The sequence below is a fragment of the Dermacentor silvarum genome, chromosome 2, assembly GCF_013339745.2.
Source record: "Dermacentor silvarum isolate Dsil-2018 chromosome 2, BIME_Dsil_1.4, whole genome shotgun sequence".
NCBI classification, from domain to species: domain Eukaryota; kingdom Metazoa; phylum Arthropoda; class Arachnida; order Ixodida; family Ixodidae; genus Dermacentor; species Dermacentor silvarum.
In genome coordinates, this window is record NC_051155.1 from 226578117 (window position 1) to 226598889 (window position 20773).

The window sequence follows — 20773 nt, forward strand, 5'->3', positions numbered from 1 at the left end:
CAGTAGAACCTCGTTGATACGAACTTCACGGGAACCGGAAAATAAAGCGTATCATATATAACGTGCATCCTAGGCCTGCTGTGTAGGATGGGTTGTGATGGGATACTGCAGCCTCAAGGCAACATTTCCGTCCACCCGGAAATACTGGATACATGCTCGTGTACCACACCACACCAAGAATATATGTGGATAAAATGTAATAACCAGTGAAACATAATAAATAAAGCAATATTTTTAATAGCCTTATTTTTCATACTTAATAATTAAGATAGTAACTTATTAAATGCCCCTCTTACATCTAAAATATGTATGTTTCCTGTGGTTGCAACTACTACTGTCAGGCACATAAATGCTTTCAGTAAAACATTACTTATATAAAAAGTAATACCCCTTAGACATTAGTTCTGTGGTATTCAATATGTACAATCAGCAGTAAATAGCGTGTCACTGCATGCTGGTATGCTTTCCACTGAGGGACTGAGGTAGAGAGATGGTGCAAGCAAATCATGCACATTTTCAATGTCCCTGAAAATATCTACATTTAACTATGACCTAAAATGTACAGAAAGTCATGTGTTCACACCCTTTTACTATGCTTGTGATACCAGGAACAAAAACACCTAGAGCAACTAACAGTACCTAAACACTCGAAGTGATACAGGTAAATGCTGCCCTGGAAAGCCTCAGTGAACATACACTCAAATGCATAACAGAGATAGCATTGAAATGTGCATAACTGCACATGCTCACATCAGGCTTATACTTAAACAGCTGATAAAGGTAACACTTGAAATGTAAATAACTGTAACTGGCAGTCAGTCTAGACAGTCATATCTTCACGTCTTGAGCAGATAACACACAGAGAATTCTCTTATAATGTCTGCACTATACCGATGATGCTGGTTTCTGAACTAGTGGCTAGGTTGAGTATAATATTAAATTACACTCACACTGACCCACGGACAAAAGATTGCTAACGCAGGCATGCCACCTTTCACATAAAGAGTGAGATGACCTCACATATCAAGATGCAGCAATGTACACCAATTGCCACAGAAATGAATACAATAAATATTACTGAAAATGTCAATTGCAATAGGCTTACCCAGAACATGGCTGCAAAAGTTACAGACAGTTAAACGAACAAACAAGCGCTGATATTTTCACAACCTTGGCATCTTTGTACACTGGAATAAGATTTTTCAAGCGACAATGAAGTGTCTTTTGTAGTAAACTGAAATATATATGATAGGGCACCACATAGGAAGTGCGAACCATATATGTAAACTCATGACATTAGGAAGTGAACCTACCAGATGCAAAAAATAAACAAATATAAAGCATGTTCAATAATATCTTTCCTTTGTATTGACAAAGAGAATGACGATGATGAGCATACAATAAATTTCAAGACAAAGAAAGGAGCCCAATCTTGATCAATAATGCCAGAACTGAAGTGGTTGTGCATGTTGCATCACACAGCCAGTTATGATGCAGGTCAGCAATGTGTGAGCTAACTGCAACCGGAAACTGCAACCAAGAAGACATGAAATACTTTCAAGACAGAGTAATAAGGCTATTTATACTCATAATTTAGAAGAAGCATTTCATGCTTGCGTTTACTCATGGGTATGATACTGGTAACCTCCGATTGTCATTTTCTGCACAGGTGGATTCTGGTTACGAGTGAAAACGAGCAGTTTCGCATACTGTGCTTGCGACATTCTTCCTCTACGCAGGTGGCGAATCTAGTGTGGCAGCACGTTTAGCTCTATAAGTGTGCTGTGCGAATGACTTTAGCACAAATGTGAACTTTCAAGTCACAAAATAAAAGGCAATGATGTTACTGTACAATCCTCCCATGTTTTTCATCACACTAAAGCGAAATCTGAATGCACTGTGAGAAATTGACCTCCACAGGCACTTAATTTGGTATACATGCCTTGGCGTTTCAGACCATGAGGAAATATAATGCTTCCATTAAATGTGAATAATCTAAATGTACACAAACGGTGCAAATGATGTAAATGCAATTAAAGCAAAAATTAAAGTGGACTCAGAGGTGAGGTGCTTGGACTTAATGTAATTACGCCATAATGGCTAGAACTTAAATACGTTACAGAGCTTCTGGTCAGATCTCTTCACACAGTAGTCATGATGGTCAGAAAGGTCCTGCATAAGAATTAACAGAAAGGGACTCCCTATAAAAAAAAAGAGAGAAACAAGCAGGTATATAAATTTGCTACTTCTATTTATTTTGTTTCAATGATCGGCTTTCTGCTCCTGCTCAGTTTCGAGCCTTCTTTGAACCTTTATTCTGAAGAAATAAGAATGCAAAAACAATTTTGTATCCCCCAAACGTCCCTGACGAAACAGTATATACACTGAAAACAATATAGGACCTGAACGATAAAACCTCATAGCCTCGGCACTATTGAAAATTACAAAGTAATGAACTAAGAAACTGCAACAGAACAACATTCGATATGCCATAAATTTCAGGTAATGCTTAAAGCATTACACTATGGCAAGTAACACTTACTTTTTGTAACAATAATGATACCATAGTGATATCAGTTACTTACTCCCTGGCTCAATGCAGATATTTCCCCAATTCCGTGTTCTTATGCAAATTAAGCACTTGTGAAATAGCATGAGCCCACATACGGCATCTTGCCAAAGACTGTCATTCAGTATGCAGCCTATTGGCAATATTAAACAAACATATTTTATGCCACATGAATGACATCTTCACTGCAAACTGTCTTAGTATTATATCAGTTAGTCAAAGCCAAATGTCCAGCAAGCTCCACATGCTATCAATACTAAAATGGTTAATCTTGCAGGCACAGCAATAACAGTGACTTCGTTGCCCACTTTGCTATACCCCTGCTGCCACAAATGCTGCTGGTGTTCGTTGTTTCTAGGCGACTCAATAACAGTTAGTAGTTGGAAAATGCTTAGCTTGTCAGGAAACATATTCGAAGACGTATTTTGCTTCACACATTCTTTTTAATAACACACAAAATACTGAATCTCCACGGGTGATAAATAGCGTATGTGCTTTGGCACCATCCTAAAGTGCTGTCCGAGAAGCCCTTAGTGTGACCAGCCTTTGCATTCAGCTTAGGGTTGCCTCGAAACCAAACACAATGGCGACATGGTGAAAGCTATTGGTATCAAGGTGCTGGTAGCACCAATTCAACTGAGCTGTGAGTGTGTTGACATCAGTTGTATTAAACTCATGTACATGCTGTGTCAATTTTATAACACAGCCAGACTTGAGAAATCGGAGATGGAAGCAGCAGAGTGATGCAGGATGAACTTACCATGGAGGGTCTCAGTGGTCAGCAGCGGCATGCTGTCCCTGCTGGCCGAGGGAGCCCGGCTCGAGGAGCCGCCTCCCTCCCGAGGTGTCAGCAGGGTTGGCATGGAGGGGCTGCTCTGGCTGCCAGGGGGGCTGCTACGCGGTGCTTGGGGCTGGCTTGGAGAGATCCTTGGCTGCTGTTGGCTAGTGCGCTGCTGTTGCAATTGTGACTGTGATTGCTGGGGCCCATTCGGCGAGCTCGAGGACCAGCTGTGCTTGCCATTCGTCTGCGGCTGAGGAGGGGAGAGTTTCTGCGAGGGAGAATGCTTGCGCGATCCTCCACCACCACTGCTGCCACTGTCGATAGGGGTGATTGGCCGTGGCTGGATCTTGCTGCTCCCTTCGGCTCTGCAGAAATTAACATATGAATGAACAACGGTTCAGGCAGCAGGCAAGCTGAAAATTACGAACTTCATTACAAAAGGGGGAAAGAAGTGCATGCCAGCTCAATCTGCACAGAGACAATATAGCTGTGTCAAAGAATATAAGTATTTGCAGTTATAAGAGTTTTCGTTTCTGCAAATGAGACAAATTTTAAAATGGCTTTTATTGAAGCATTATTCCACACGACACTAAAACAGTGGAAGAACGTAATGATATCCACCTCGCATTATAGTCAATGTTAGCTGGAACCTGCACTGAGCTCTTCAGCAAATTTACCATAATGAAACAAAATAATCTTCAATTACATAAAAAGGAAACATAATTTAGGCAAAACCATGCATCCTACACAACAAACGAGGGGAGTCAAATAATTTTGTGGCAACGACAAAACCAGCAGCATCAAGTAAGAGAGCTGCTTCTGAAAGGTTCACACAGCCTGTGCTAAGTTCATTTGCTTTTTGCGTTCCAGTTAGCAGGGCTGCCACAAATAGCCTCCCTTGAAGAAGAGGGATCCACAGGTGGAGTAGACATAAAGTACTTTGAACCAGAAGCTGGATTCTCCAATGATAACATTTGTCAAACATGTAACTGCTACTGTAGTAAACGAGTCCAGAGCAAATCACTGGTCAGCTTTCTTTTTTTCTTCTGCCCATGTTCTTCCGTCTTACCTGCTTAATGTTGTACAGTTGAACCTCATTATAACGAAGTTCCATCGGACACAGAAATACCTTCCTTATATTCAATATTGGTTATAACCATACAAACAGATACTAGTGGGGGGGAAAATCGCGATCTACACGAGGGAAACGCAAGCGGGGTGCCTCCGACGGCCCAGCAAAGGGTATTCTGCAGATTTTGATGGCCCGTCGGCATCTTGCCGTACCGATACGAGACACGGGAACAATAAATTACATATAAGCAATAATGCACCACGGCGAAATCATGATCGGCACGTTGGCTAACGGACTGCGTTTCAATCAAGCCAAGCCGCCGCCACCGACAGACTTTTCAGGCAGGGAGGAGCCAGCCCGTACATCTTATCTCACGCCAATGTCTACCAGTGCGGACACATTGACGGTCAAGTTCCCGCGAAGGATTGTCACCAGGACCGGTATTTTGTAGCGATGCCTTTAAAGTAATAATGCCTTTTCACGCTTATCGCGCTTTGTCAGTGGTCAGAGCGACGGTCCGCTCGCGTTATCAGCGGGATCAGCCGGCCGTGAGCGGTGGAAGATAAGACTATTCTAAATTAAGTCATAAGGCATCGCTACAAAATCGCGGCCCAGGGCCGGTATCTTGTAGAGATGCCTTTCCGGTAATAATGCCTTTTCGCGCTTATCGCGCTTTGTCAGTGGTCGGAGCGACGGTCCGCTCGCGTTATCAACGGGATCAGCCGGCCGTGAGCGGTGGATGATAAGACTAGAGTAGAATAAGTCATAATACCTCGCTACAAAATCGCGGCCCAGGGCCGGTATTTTGTAGCGATGCCTTACGACTTATTCTATACTAGTCTTATCATCCACCGCTCACGGCCGGCTGATCCCGTTGATAACGCGAGCGGACCGTCGCTCTGACCACTGACAAAGTGCGATAAGCGCGAAAAGGCACCCCCAGAAAGGCATCGCTACAAAATACCGGCCCAGCCGCTCTGCTGGCCGCACTGTGTAGTCTGCTAGGCCTAACCAGCGCCGCTTCGTCGCTAGTCGGCAACCACAGCATAGTGTAATCGAAGTTGCGGTTTCTTGTCCAGTCGACATGGTGGCAACCAACCTTGGAGGCAACTTTGCTAATGGCCGCCATGTTTGCTGCATCGCGTGCGATGTTCGTGCCCGAAACACAGTGCGGTGTCCAACATTTTGGTTATTGTCAAATTTTTGGTGCTAAGGGGTAGGTGGTGGTGCCACAGGTAAGTCCAAATAAATGCACCGGTCCGAAAAATCAGGCATCAGAAAAAAATCTGCAGGCGACTGTATTTGACATTTTTGCTTCACAACATATATTTTGAGGCACGCGCAAACAAAAATTTGCTTCGCTAATAACCGATACCGTGTCGGATCCCGCATTCTGGATTTCGTTATAAAGCAGGAGAATACTCCATTGAATGAAAGCATGACCAAGCAAATTTTATATTTTCTTCTTTATATCCGATAATCAATTACATTCGTTCTCGTTATATAGAGGTTAGCGGTTACAGAAAAATGTTCTGAAACGTGGTACCAGAATACATGATGCGCTCTACTGGACACTGTCGCATCTAACGCACCTGACGTGGTAGCGCTCTGTGAATGCGTTGAATATACTTTATCAGCCGCTTAAAATGCCGATTTATGGCCTGCCTCCGGCAGATTTTTCAGGCGAAAACGGCAGCTCACAATTAACGATTACAGTACTTTACCGGTTGTGATGAGCACCAATTTAAAAAAAAAAAAAAAAAAGCGTGCGAAAATTCTCTGCGCGTTACCCTCGGATACTAAACTAAAACCACGTTTGCAGCGTAGGGCAACAGCCTCTAGCCACTTCAAGTGTTTCCAGCGTGACTGAGTCATGCGTCCGTCGCAGGAAAAATTGGCAATGTAGTTAGTCCAGGCGTGGACCACCCACCACCTGTTCGCGATGGTTGCAGTGACAAAAAAAAAAAAAAAAGGAGATGCGGAATTTAAAACACAGTGGACCGACCATATAGAAGACTGCGCGTTACGGCCCGTGTAAGAAGCTGGTGTAAGACGCTGTGGCCTCTCCGCCTTACCTTCAACGAGTTTCGAACGCGCTGCCCAAAGCGGTGGCAAGTCAAGTTCAAGTCGAGGAGCGTTTATGAATACGGGGGGTATACTCTCTCAGCAGTCATGTGATGGCGTCGGCAAACGCGGGGCACGTTCCGGCATGTGTAAATGGCTGCGTAAGACGCTGTGGCCGCTCCCCCTTACTAGAGAGTACTGCACGTTTCTAACGCGTTTGTGCTAGCGTCCCCTTAAGCGGGAGATCCGATGATTCCCTCCGGAGCTTCGCCCACTCATCATCATTCACCCCGTGGATATGCTGTGATTTTTTTCTCGTTGCCAGAATCTAAGGCATGCCACTTTTTTTTTTTTTTAAATAAAATCGGGTGCACGTTAGATTTGGGTTTACATTGTTTTGCACTCTGAATCAATAAAAAACTGGGTGAGAGAATCAGAGGAATGCTGCCAAATAAAGTAGCAGTGCGTTCAGACTTGCTTTTATTGACTTTTCTTTTAAAGAAGTACACGTACACTTTTTTTATTTTTTACGTTTCCATCAGTAGCTATTGACTCAGTAATCATGGCAAAGAAATTCGCTTGCTCCAGCGTGCGAAGATTGTTTAGTTATATGATCGTATGTTACGACCAGTCGCGGTTTCGATTTCGAAGAGCCCTTCGTGCTCCGTGACGTAAGAGGCATACTTGTAAACAGCGATGATCACGTAAGCGTGCAGACCTGTGACGCACGCTGTCCATATACCGTGTACCATATGATTTGTATTCCTGTTTCGTCAGCTAATTAGGTGGGAAAAGTGCGTTATTACATCATCGGAATGCGTTGTTGGGCAGAAGCCCACTACGCAGTAGGATCCCGGCATTAGAAAGTTTTGGCGTGTGTGCAAACTTCTTACCATTTGCGTTTTACTGGATAATCGGGGAGTTGTATGGCAGTAACAGCATTGGTAAGGACATCTGTTGACGCCGCTACCAGCGTTGTCGCTATCACCAGTCACCAAAGAGCATGCGAAATTAATACAGCAACCTACATATCATACCTAACTGCTGGTACAAAGCGTTGGTTGCGACATAATCGTTAACGTACCGTACTTTTATGATGATTCACTTCGATAACACTGACGGGACGAAAACAATCGAATGCATTTGTAGTTGGATAAATTGTCACAGGTTGTCGCCACCAGGTTTGCTACTGCCGGCCACGGCGCCGATAACCTTGTAATCCACAAACGGTAAAAAGTTTGCATGTACGCTTCGTGTGCTGTCAGTGCGAGGCACTCATTGCAAACAGTGCTGAATCTCCTTCCGAACGGCGAGGCAAGCCAATGACGTCGCACGTCACCGAAATCAAGCGCCGAATCTAGTGACGTAACATTGTTTACAAATAGGACCTACACTGATCACTACATCGATAGGTACTGCACTTTCCGATTATTCACACGCGCGAACTTTAAAATTAAATTAAAATGTGTCATAAGCTCCATTTGCTCTCTACAGATGATACCTATGAGCTTGCAGCACTAGAATTAACAGTTATTTCTAGTTGGGATTTTTGTGACAGTGCCAATTTGATTCGACCATTCGAATAACACTAATTCAGTTAAAGCTCTAATTATATAATTCAGTTAAATCTCAAATTAATGGTAGTGGATTGTATAATTTCTAAAGACAAGCTAGTTGTAGAAACAGTGGACACCCAAACTACTAGCAACTGTTAAGTACTGCATGGCAGTATAGTGAAACTGAATTACTGCAGTGGGAAGTGTAAGTGCTGAGGTAGTTAACATCCATCTTTTTGTTGCAATAAGGACAAGGCAAGAAAGGAAAAGCTTGCCTCCCGTGGAGGATATTCCTTGGTGCGCTGTAAGTAAACTTTGCAGTACAGTTGAAAACGTCTTCCTAAGCTGGGAATCACACTTGGGACGCTGCTAGACGGGGGAGGCCATTCTTGCAACTAATCTAGCGAGGAGGTTGGCAAACGACAGCGCAATGCCACATTGTTTCACAACTCCAAGCCGCGGAAGTTTTGAAACAAATGCATCATTAAAATTGGTTACAGATGTAAATACAGGCTGATATTTGGAAAAGAAGAGAGAGTCGAGGTGAGAGGCGTGAAGACATAATTACCTGGTCTTCTTGAGCTGGATGTTACAGCTGAGCCTCTCGAGCGTCACCTCACCGGTGACGTTGTCGACGACCAGGACACACTCCCGCTGGTATGGCCGCTGCGAGCCCTTGAACACCGTGTGCGCCGTACCGGAGCCCTGGGACAGAGGGTTCTGCAGATGGCGCAGGACCCGCGGCGGATCGCACCGTACATCAGCCACAGCGCGCACACTGGGGGGCAACCATCGCACGACCAGCCGGGAGAAGAGGGGCCGCGTCAGCACGAGTATACTATGCACGTTGGTCACACAGTGCCTTGATCCGCGTGCCTTCAAAGCTACCGAGTGCACTCGCTCTACATCAAATGCTACGGATGGGCTACAACTGGTCACACACACACACACACACACACACACACACACACACACACACACACACACACACACACACACACACACACACACACACACACACACACACACGCACACGCACACACACGCAAGAGGAAGTGGCGTGCAAGCGCAGACAAAAAACTGCTCTGCAGCATACAGGATGCACGTAAAAGCAAAAATAAGTGGGGAAGTGGGGAGCGAATGCTCACGGCCGCGTTCTACAAAATACATGTGCTCTAACATCACTGCTAACTGTAGAATCCCAGCCAAGTGCTGCATCGAAGGGGACGAAGCAGTAGCGGTACGCTAACGTTAAGTGCCCCAACCAGGCTCTTTGGAAACTTGCGTTGTACACTGGAAGTGGCAAAGGAAAGCCCATGGAATGTTCCACAACAAGAATTTTTTAGAGGATCTAGTAACAGCAGAGCTGGAAGCAAATGGAATGTCAGGTCATGGTGTGAAAAGACAAGGGCCGGGATAATGTAACAATTTTACTACAATGCCATTCCTTTTCGCGCATCGTCAGTACTCAGAGCGCCCCTCTGCCTGCGTTGTCAACGGGATCAGCCGGCAGTGAACGGTAGATGATGAGTGGCATAGAATCGAGCGGAATTAATCGCTACATTATACCGGCCAAGCTACCCCGCCTGCAGCACACGCTCTCTGCTACTGCCTCGACCAGGAGTATTATTCTGAACATTGCCAAATTGCACCATATTGTCGAATTCGCCATCTTGTCTGCTCTGACTGGTCCGGAGGGCTGCTACGGCCTCTCTCATTGGTCGCCATTACAAAATCTGACATGGCTCAGTTTGACGATGTCCAGAATAACATCCCTGCACTTGCAAGCAGCATTCCTCTCCCGCCTTCTCGCATACCGGAGACTATAGCACCCACGTGACGTTTAAGTGCGCGCTGTTATCGTGGTCGAAATCAGGTGGAAATGCATACCACAGGTCCCTTTACCTGACAACGGCGCGCAATAGGCAAGGTTTATCGCGTATCATAAAATGAATGCACCGATGCCAGTCTATACACCGAAAATATGCCAGAAATGCTTAGTTGCTTTGATTTACCGCTACTTCCTGGCTAGCCTCGCCTGTCTAACGCGCATGCGCAGTTCGCATTTAGTTGCAACGCGAGCAGCACAGGAAAAGCCATGCAGGTCTGCATGCGAGGAAGGCAGGTGCCCGGGGCCGGCAGAGCAAAGCTAAAATGACCAACAATAGCTAACGTGCGGCTTCCCCAAAGTGCACAGCCATGCAAGGATTGCATCTCCTGTGACGACTTATTTCGATTCTATCGCCCTCGGCGTACGCCGACTGGTGAAAATCCGACGAAGCGCACGTACGTGGAGAAAGAAGTATGTGAGCTGGCGCACGTATACCGTCAGTGTCATTCGTAAACAATACGTCCTTGCCGAGCGCATTGACGGTGCGGGCAGCCGCCGGAAATGCCGCGACAAGCACACTGAGGCTTGTGTCGGGCTGGCTGGCGTTCCGCCGTGACATTATAAGAAGATATCACCGAAAGTGATCGTTACATAACACACCCGACGGTTGCTTGATTGCGGCCCGAGATTCAGTGCCACAGAGGTTATCAGCTCCGTCATTGAAGGAGCTTACGTTAATCATGCGACAAAAGCAGCAGGTCAGAAACTTTCCTGTCGGTTTCGTGCAAACGCTCGCCAGTCGGGCTGACCGCGCGTCAAGTTAGACGTCAGTCCGCCTGCAAAGCGCAAGCTCACATGACGCAGCTGATCATGACGCGCTTGGCATTTGTGCGCAACGGCATATAGCCACTGGGTCACCGTCTTATATATTTTGCATAAAACGCCACCATTAACTAAAATAATCATTTTTTTTTTCGTTTATATTTTCTCTTCTTTGGGAGGGGACGGGGATGGAATAGAAATCCTGACATTAAAAAGTTCAGTGCCGATTTAGCGGTGATTGCGAACGAAATGAGTTAGCATCACGTAGCACTTCTTTGAGGTCCCGGTTCCATGATTTAAACCGCGTGCACCACATTACAAAGTGTTGTTCAGAGCTCACTCAACACACGTCCTGTCTCTTCGAGGAGCGAAGTGCAACTGACTTGCACGTACTATACACATATAATGACCATTTCAGGCGATGGTAGCGGGAAAGTGCAATTTCGGGTGCCTGTCAATCCAGAACTAAAGGTTCCGAAAGTACGACGCGGTGCTATGACCGCATTACACATTTCCCTTGCCTTAAGCATCAGCGGAAGCCTTCGGTCAGGAAAGATTCCCTATGAGTTAGAAAGGAATCGATGTGTAAAAAACAAAAACGATATATATATGCAGATATTTCGTGACCTGGTTTCGCATCACATCACGGGGAAATTCAACACTGAAATTCCACGTATTTAGAACGCCAGCGCCGCAAGTGTCGACGGGAGAACGTCGTAAAATAGCCGCGCGCAGGACAATAACAACGGTTTATCGTGTGCATATATATACCTCGGGTGTCGGAGGCAGAGTGATTCGGGAAGTATAGAGTCCACAAAAGGCAAGGAAGAGTACAGAGAAAACGATGCAGAAAGCACGGGGTTAAAGAAAAGAGGGGCGCCGTCAGGCTTGCACACGAACAGTCCCGAAGACAAGAGAAAGGAAGGGAAAATGCGCATGCAAAGGAACGTCCGCGCGAGCATGCAGAAGTTCGTCTCCCTCGTCCCAGCGACCGGGCAGCTCCTTCCTGATGTACGGCCGCGGCAGGCGGGCGAGTAAAATGAGATCTGCGCGTCTTGCATTGTTGCGTCCTGCCACGGCGCGATGCGATCACAATACAACGGCGGCAGCAGCCGAGGCATGCATGCAGCAGGCAGGAAGGCGGCCTGCCGGTCAAAGTGGGTCGCCCGCCGAGCGCGCACCTACCTCGATGTGCGGCACAGTCACAGTGATTTGGTTCTTCTCCCCCACTTCGACGTTGGCAGACTTGGACGTATCTACAGAGGCCGGCTTGAAGTCGTCTGCAGAAGAGAAAGAAACACGGGTTGGCCACCACACGCTCACAGAAACGTCCAGCACCCTCCTTCCCCATCTCCTATCAGTCAACTGCGGTTAGACAGAAGAGAGACTGAGACTGGACAAGCCGGCGTCGGAAAAACGACGGAGAGGCCCTTCTGATCAAAGGCATATACGCGCGTCATTCGATATCTTCGCGTGACATTTAGCACGCGAAGACGATCTCACTAAAACAGTGGTTGCCACATTGGAGGTGCCCCGAATCACTTTTCATCGTAGTGGAGAAATGCAGAAGGTTTAATAGGCTATAATTTGCCGAAAAAAAGTACTTCAATGCGTTCAGTAGAAGCGGAGTTATTGGCTATCAAACATGCCCTCCGCGGTGCTTCCTCTCCTTCGATGCCTTGCACTGCGAAGGCTACGAAGGAGCGGGGCCCGCCCTCAACGCTCCGCCCAGGGCCTCCTCTATTTTTTCACGTCACCGTGGCGCGCAGTTCCAAGTTTGATTTTGGATGTTAACTACGACGCGCCAAACGTAAGCCAAACGCGGTTGTATACACTTTACTGAGAGCAATACTAGTACACTATACCGTCAGCGAGCCAGTGCACTTAGTGGCCTCTTCGCGGCACCCCGCGGCGGCCGCGGTATCTAAGCTACGTATAGCAGACCGCAGCTACATGCAACCGTATATAGCGCGTATATGCGCATCGTTTACTTTAAGAAAGGACTTGAGTCCGTGCTCGCGCTCATATGCTAGAGCCTGACCATGCTACGTGGTTGCGGACCGTCTTTGTCCTTCACCAGCTTGAGCGACGGATAGTGGCCACATTCAACTTGCGCATTTTGAAGCGCTATCAGTAAAACTGCCAAGGCGTATAAGGAGTGAGCGCGCGCTGGCAAGCGTGAATATGGTCCGACCTTAAGTTTCGCGCGGTTCGAGGCTAGTTGAGCGATCAAAGCTAATCGAAATGAGCGGGACCCGCCAGCTACGATACCAATAAGCAGGGCAGGCAAAGTTTAATTCCTACGCGGGCTGCCGCGGCCAAGCGTGAGCAAAGGATGGTCGGCTTCTTCCGTATGGGAATCTGCTATATTACAAAATAATGTGTCCAGAAATGAGTGAGGAGCAGGCTTCTGTCGAAAAGAAAGCGTTTGAAAGAAAGGTGACTTCGCGCTCCGCTTGCGAGCTCCACGCGCCGCGCACGACTGCAAAACTTGGTTGAGATGTAATTCACAGCACCCGCGGACGATACTTGTTTTTCACCAAGCCCGACGAGGGGTGGTCCAGGACCCCTTTAAAGCGAAATCACGCGGGTGCATTCACTCGGCTCCGCCGCACTACTCCTATAGCTATGCTATGAAAGTACAGCGAAAATCACGTCCCTCGGTTTTCTTCCTGACGCTCGAAGCACCCGTGTCCTCCCATTGGATTCTGCCAAAGCTCTTCCGGCAATGTATACCGCGGACGCATAGACGCGTGTTGGCGCGTGGCTGACGCGCTCTTGTGGTTGCGGCACACGACGCTCGACGACAGAGACTTGGAAAGCAAGCTCATCTGCCTACAAAAAGTGAATTCGACATGATCGATGAGCTTTAATATTGCATTGGTAGATGTTCGTCTTCACTGTGCGCATGTCTGACAGCCTGGCGGAATGTATCATTTTGACGCGATGTTTTCAATAAACATCAGTGGTAGGTGAGCGGCTGTCCTGTGTCCTTTCTCATCCATGCTATTTTTGTACTCGTTTCTACCGTCTCAAGCGCTCATAAAGCTAGGCAAACAATACGCTATACATTTTGTACAGAATAATAATTAATAGCTGGGAGGGCAATACTGCGGAGAAAGTAAATGCCGTTTTTCATTCCCCATAGGTGTCGACCACCCGCTAGACAGTTAAGGTACGCTTTAACGTATTTCTGTCATAAAACGCAATCGAGACAATGAACAAGCATTCAAGCCTGGTCCGAGCTGCAGGTTGAAAGGCACTGCAGAGATTGCAGTAAGCATTTCATTTAGAGGTTGTTGCGTTGCCCAGCGTATTCGCGCTACAGAGATTGCGCGGATCAGACTGGTGATGCAATACCAGCCGCTCAAGTGTTACTACCGCCCCACACAGCTGAGCCACGCAACCTTGCGTCATCCCAAGAGGCGAATACAACGAGCATGCGGCAAGACGCCTTCGAGCGCGCCCTAACTCGGTCGAACGCTCGAGGGTCGACAACAAGCTCCCCCCCACCCGAGAGATAAAGCAGACAAATATACCCGGACAAAATCCACCACCGACTCCCAAGACAACCTCTACACGAGGTCCCTCGGCGCGCAGAGGCCCGTCCTTCCCACGAGTCCTTCGCCTCGGAGCTTCAAGGCGACGTGCCCCGGAGATTTGCGGGAGCTGGCGCGCGACGCTTACCGAAATGAAAAGCGATCGATAAAGAGGAGCGAAGCCAGGTCGCAAAAGGTCCCTGGAAAGCTGGCCGGACGGGCAGTGCTCAAGAGACGAAGAAACGGGTTTCCCCCGCTTTTTTTTTTTTTTTTTCCGACCACTCTAGAGAAAGCTCGATTGCTAGTGCGTCGCGGCAGACAAGGGAAAGAATGAAAAGAAAGCACCGCGTAAGGCGTGACAGAAATAAATACATGAAGCGAGCATTCAAAGAGACGAAGCGAAAGCAGCTCAGCGAGGTTTTGCCGGCGCCGCAGACGTCCTCACTGCCTGACGGCCCTATCGAGCACCGGCGAGCTCCTTTCACTGCCCCAGCTATTTCTCTCTTTCTCTCTCTTTTCCCCTTTCGAGTTTATTATTCTTTCACGCGTTGTATGGGTTGTCACACGGTATAATGAGAGAAGGAATTTAAATAAGAGCGTACGGGCCACTTATATTCAGGTGATACAAGAGTGCCTCATATAAACTGCGTTGTCCGTTAGCCATATCGTTCATATACTGCTGTCACGTCCGTCATGCAGTTCCTATAACCCAACAACACTGAGTTATCTTTCGCCGCCAGTCCTCGTCAAAGGGCGTAACCAAAGTAGATCGTGCGCATCCGCTGCGAACGCGGAAGCGGAACACTTAATTCGGTCATTGGACATATGGACTCCACTTCCAGGTGACGGCAGATTCAATTGGGCCGGTTATATACTGACGGCGCCACACAACCCAATCAGAAACTCGATCCAACGGACGAACAATGAAAATTCTTGCTCTACAATTTCCCCTCAAGGCGAATGAGTTACGAAAGAAATATGTATATTAAATAATAAATAGACAAGGAAAATACGAAAGGCGAAAGGTGTACCAGTGCGACTGAAAGAACTTGGGATGGCAAGTTCAGGTCCGCTAGCACAGAAGATAAAGCGCCCGTGAGTTCGCTGCAGCGCGGTACATGTGGCGCCCACTAGCGTGCACTCGCTGAGTGACGCCTGTTGCCTCCGAAATTTAGGTGCCCAACTTTGTGTCTTTGTCCGCATTTGTTTCGCTTTTTAACTGCCTTTATGATTCGACATCTGACACCCCAGAGGCTTCAGATAAGCTGACGCGAACCAGTGCAAACGCTAAGCATCTTGTTGCAAGTATAATTTTTCGTGATTGCAAATCTCTGAGGGAGACATAATATGAGATACAAGAGGCATCACTGCTAACAAGAAGCTTAACGGATAAGTGCCAAGAATAACTTGCAATAGAAAGTAAACGAAACTGGCTGTGCCACTGTGTTACATGAAAATACTTAGTTCCGGGCCATATACTCTACAAAACGGCGGTGCTTCAACCGCTGCGCCTTTGATAATTATAAGGTATAGGGTGAGGACGGCACCACGGTCGGGAGGACGTGAACGACAAAACGATCTCCTGTCATCGGACTAGCTGGACGTCGGAACCGCCGCTCTGCTTGCCGTTAGCCTTCCGAATGCCACCGCCGAGCGCCATCACGTCGTCCTACATACACTACCATTATGGACATGAAATCGCTACTTCCTCTACACAAGGCAAATGCCCTTCGTACAAGAAAGGAAAGGCGTAGCACTTATTCACATTGGAAACGTTCCGTGAAACAGCATATTCGAAGAAAGGGTGGAAAAACAGAGGAGGAGAAGAAGGACAAGAAAGTGTCACTCGAACGCTACTGGCCATGACAGTCAAGAACGAGGAAAGAGCAGACGCTACAAACAAGAGAAACCCACACAAAATAGTGCCTCCGTGACAGCGCGAACGTCCAAATCGTAGCAGGAGAAACCCGGCGAGTAAAAGAAAGACACACAAACAAAAACCATCAAGGACGACACTTCATCAAGCAAACCTTTATGGAATTGCTAAGGCAACACCCTAAGAAGTGTAGCCGTCCTATATGCGCGACATTTCCCTGAACAAGAGTGCTCGAAACATCATTTGCCCACCTTCAAGAGGTAAACACCTCATATACCCGTCAACTCAAAGCAAAAGCATCAGCATATATACGTTCAGGATAAGGATGAACGATGCCCTGTTTCCCAGGCGAGCACCTTAGCTCTGCGCCGCCGCACAAACTACTACGTTCATAAATACGAAATAAAATAAATATCAATACCATACTATAAATACCAATACCAAATAAACCACATCTACACGGAACGAAACACTGTCCGAGAAGTGCTTCATTTGTGGAGATATGCCCGCAATTGGTAACCAACAACCTCCTTGGTAACACCGCACCAGACCCTGAACATTACGTCACTCGGCCGGCGCGCAGACGCCTTCCCAATCTAGCACCGACATACAGCGACTCCGGCGCTAAAGGGCTTATTAGAGCACGGTGTTGGTTCCGACCATACATAGAGACCATGCAATCGAAACACTGATTCTGTCAAACCACGCACGTTGTCGCCCAAGTTTCTGCATTAAGATGACGCCACGAGGAACGCCGCCGAATTTGGGGCTGGGTGTGGGCTCCACTCTTTCACGCCATATACGACGCCCCCGCCGAAATCGGGGCTGAATTCTGTCGCGTGTGGTTGTACAGTTGAGAGCGGCGAGCGCGTAGGACGCGTTTCATACGGGTTTGCGAGAAGTCAGAGAGGCGTGAAAGAAACGCTCCTTAATCGCCATGCCCCTAAATGCGTTCCGTGTGGTCACACGCTTCAGTAACGGGCCAACTTTTCCTACAACGGGTCCAGTCATGACGTCACGGCAGCCGACAGCGCTCAACGAAGCCCGATCGGATCACCCTATAACGGCGTGCGCACTCTCCCGCTTCCGGCGTGGAAAAGGCGCGCGCACGGACGTCCGTCCGCGCAATGCCACGAACACGGGACGCCAACGGAGCGCAACGTCGATCGTTATGACGTCATTGTCGTGACAGCCCCGCTCACGCGAGGCAAGCGAAAAACAGGTGGTGACCGCGATCGGAAATTGGACGAGGATGGCGGACAGCGAAGGAGAGACGAGAAATACAAGGAGGGAGAACGGAGGCACCCCCCCCCCCCCTCTTTTTTTTTTTTTTCCCTGTCCGTCCACGCGATGGCCGCCGATTACTATACGGATCGTCCACGTGCCGAGCACGCAACAAGGCGCCGGGAAAGAGCGTATAGGGAGAGACTATAGATTAGGGCTCCACATCAGTGAAGCGCGACGAGGCGCTACTTAAGCGCAGCCGCGCTTTCTGGCTCGATCGCGCGAACCGCGTGTGTTGCACGGTGCGCAAGAGATCGCAGCCCCGGATTACGGCGGGCTTCGTCATGCGCGAAGTAAAACGGTAACAGAACCTTCAACGCGAGGCGAAAATCCATGCAACCATATTAATAGAAATGAGGATAATATTGAAGGGAGAAATGGAGCGCGCTTGAAGAATGACCACTCATACCGAAAGAACCTTCGCATATATGAATAAACACCCAGGTTATGACATATATCTTGAAATCAGGACAATACCTCGAGATGACTTTTTTTTTTTTTTCCCCGTCACATCGGCCAAAGTTCAAACAACGATCGTGTGTGCCGCTCATGCGTCTCCCCGGGTTGTACAGCGAGTATTCGAAATCACCGCGTTCACTTGAGAACCTGTACTTGAATGCCTGTTTCGTGAAGGTCATCGCCGCCATGATAAGCATTCATACTTTTTTCAAAGAGCCAACGCAACCTAAACTGGAAGCGGTGGTATTTCCCCTAGTCTGAATCTACATCGCAACACATATATGCATCGCTAAGCACTACAAAATTCAAACGATATTGTTTTTTTTTTCTTTTTTTCTTTTCACCATATACTTTTGTGAGCGTACAAAGCCTGTGTGAAAAGTATCCCACCATGCTCCCGGAAAAATTGGAGCGTCGCCTGACGTTTTCCCCGTCCTAATCTCTTTCAAAGTATAGTTCCCTCCTGCTTCCGTAATCCGAGTCCCACACTCTTTCCAATTCTCGAATCAGTCCTGGAACCCTTCCACGGAAAGTGCTGCTATAGGGCAGCCGTGGCGTTGCACTTAATATGTCCGCTCGGTTTCGAAAGTGCGTTACCTTCAGGTGCCTTACGATTTTTGTGAATAGCTAAAGGTCGCGCGCGCTTATGCCCAGTGACTATAGGGAGCCTGACGAATCACTGAAGCACTATACGTCGTCCCAAAAAAGACGGAATCATTTGAGTGGCAAGAACAGGGCTGCTATCCTGATGCAGTTGCCAGGCCCTTCGAATTACTCTGTCAAAATCCTTGGGAAAACTTTGTTGGCAACCGCTGGGTACTCAAATCGCCTTTAAAAATTCAGTGACCGTCTTTGTTGCTGTGCAAATGAGCAGCTTCTATGACAGTAAACCGACGATCTCTCTCTATCGTGGTTCACACTTCATAAAGAATCGCATCATATCATAGCTCATTGAAGCCGCGTGCCATAGCCGCGGCTCACTCTCCACAGATGTTAGGCCTTTTCAAGCGAAGCTTGTATTTCCTTACAAGTTTCTGTGGCGTTGTCGTGGTCACGCAAAACAACCCGGCTGCTCCCAGAGTAGAGCAGCTGTTCCAGCTGTGCCGGCACCAGATCACGTGACGCGCGCGGCCAATCAGGGTCGTTTGGTGTGTCGGAGGGGGGGGGGGGAATGAAAGGGCGTTGGCGCGCGCTCCGCCGCGCTTCCCTCGCTCCAGTTTAACGTCCGCAACCGGATGGGAAAGCCTCGCGTAGTGCGTTCCGCCGAGGAGTAGGCTGCGTTTCAGCAACGGCGCCACCAACTCGCTCGGGAAAGGGCTCGTCGTCGACGTGCCTATTCTAGCGTGAGGGCTTCCGAAGCCCAGACGTAACGTCAGCGAAGAGCCGCCGACCCCGAGTTGAGGAAGCGCGATGTTGAGGCCAAACGTCAGCGTCGTCTTGCACTCCAGGAACCCGACAACGGTGATGCACGCTTTGGCAACGCTAGCGCCAACTTCCCCGGTGCGACGGCCAGGGTTTCAATGCGAGTTTTTCAACCACACCTTCGGAGCCAGTTGCAGTGCGTGCGACCGGTTGTGGTTCGATCACAACGTGGTACTCGTCAGTGAACACCGAAGAAACACACGGCAAGCTTCGCTTACCCCCTTTTTCCGGTAGGGGAAGTTGGTCATTTCTTGAAGCGGTTGTACCTAATTTCTATCTGTTTCATAACCATACCGTGATCTACAAACGCTGTTCGGATCTTCCGAATTGCTGCTGCTTAGCTATCATCAAGACTTGATCTTTGTTAAATTCGCTCCGTCATTTTCGCTCCCTCGAAATTGCGCCGGGACGAGACGACAGTACTCAGCAGAACACACGCAACTAAAGGACACGGCAACATGCGGGCTAAAGACACCACGCTTGGACCCTCCTCCCACATCGCACAGTGTGGCGAACCTGCGCCCCGCCACTGTTCTCTATAAAATAAATAATTCGGATACTTTTAGGTCATGGAGTACAATCGCCCACAAAAAAGCTGCGAAGCAGACGAGCGAAGATCACAAGTGTGATTTTTTTCAGTTTTTTTTTTTCGCGCACAACCAATCAATTCAAACAACAGGCGCTGGCCTACACTTTGCAAACACTCTTCAAACAAACGAACAGCCGCTTATGCGCGCATACTTACTTTCTTGGATACCGAGTACATACATATTCAATCAAGAAGCATGGTAGGCGCTCACCGAAGTCTCCAAGAAATTAGGGCGCTGTGTGTGAGTGGTTACAGAGAACTAAGAAAGGCCACTAAATAACGACGCATCGCAGCGTAGCTATCTTCCCCAAAGCTGGCACACGACAAAGAGCACCAAGCAATTTGAACTATTCCGCATATCAACACTGCGGTGTTCCTTATACGGCATTTAGACGAAGACGCATATTGCTTTGTTACGGCTGCAGCAGGTGGCTGCGATACGCAGTGAACACAAGCGCTTATCGATCGCCGACGATTAAAGAGTAGCAGGAAGTTGGCTGAGCAAGCGCATTAGACGAAAGTGCTCGGGCGACCGCGGTCAGGGGCTAAATAGAAAGAACTGGGACACAAATAGCGTTCCGCAAAAATATATCTGGTACCCAGTATAGACAGCGGAAGGGCCAAAAACAAAACGAAAGTATACAGCGCTAGACCGACAACGACGCTGCGCTCTCTAAAGCGCGATAAACAGTCGAAGGCCTTCTCTAATCAGGCCCCGCCGTCTGCGCAAGCTCGACCGCCGTCCGCTTTTTAAAGAGTCAGCAATGCGCATTTCACTGGTCGAAAAAAAACGGGCGACGCCTCTACAACAAACACGGCGAACGCGTGAAGGACGACGACGTCGCGGTGGAATTCCGCGGAGGCTCGCCGGAAAGGCAGGAGAGGGAGGAACTGTACTGCATGAGAGTG

General features: G+C 48.1%; 1 protein-coding gene across 2 annotated transcripts in view; it reads right to left on the reverse strand.

Moving 5' to 3' along the window:
• LOC119442793 (ELL-associated factor 1-like) overlaps positions 1–20773 on the reverse strand; it is a 122738-nt gene that overhangs the window by 16037 nt on the left and 85928 nt on the right. Inside the window, exons 2-4 of one of the 2 annotated variants that reach the window (XM_037707817.2) lie at positions 11881–11975; positions 8611–8762; positions 3330–3715 (exon numbers count right to left, since the gene is read on the reverse strand). In XM_037707817.2, the coding sequence (XP_037563745.1) occupies positions 3330–3715; positions 8611–8762; positions 11881–11975 (633 nt within the window). The remainder of the gene's footprint in view (positions 1–3329; positions 3716–8610; positions 8763–11880; positions 11976–20773) is intronic. The other variant, XM_037707818.2, reaches the window with a different exon arrangement.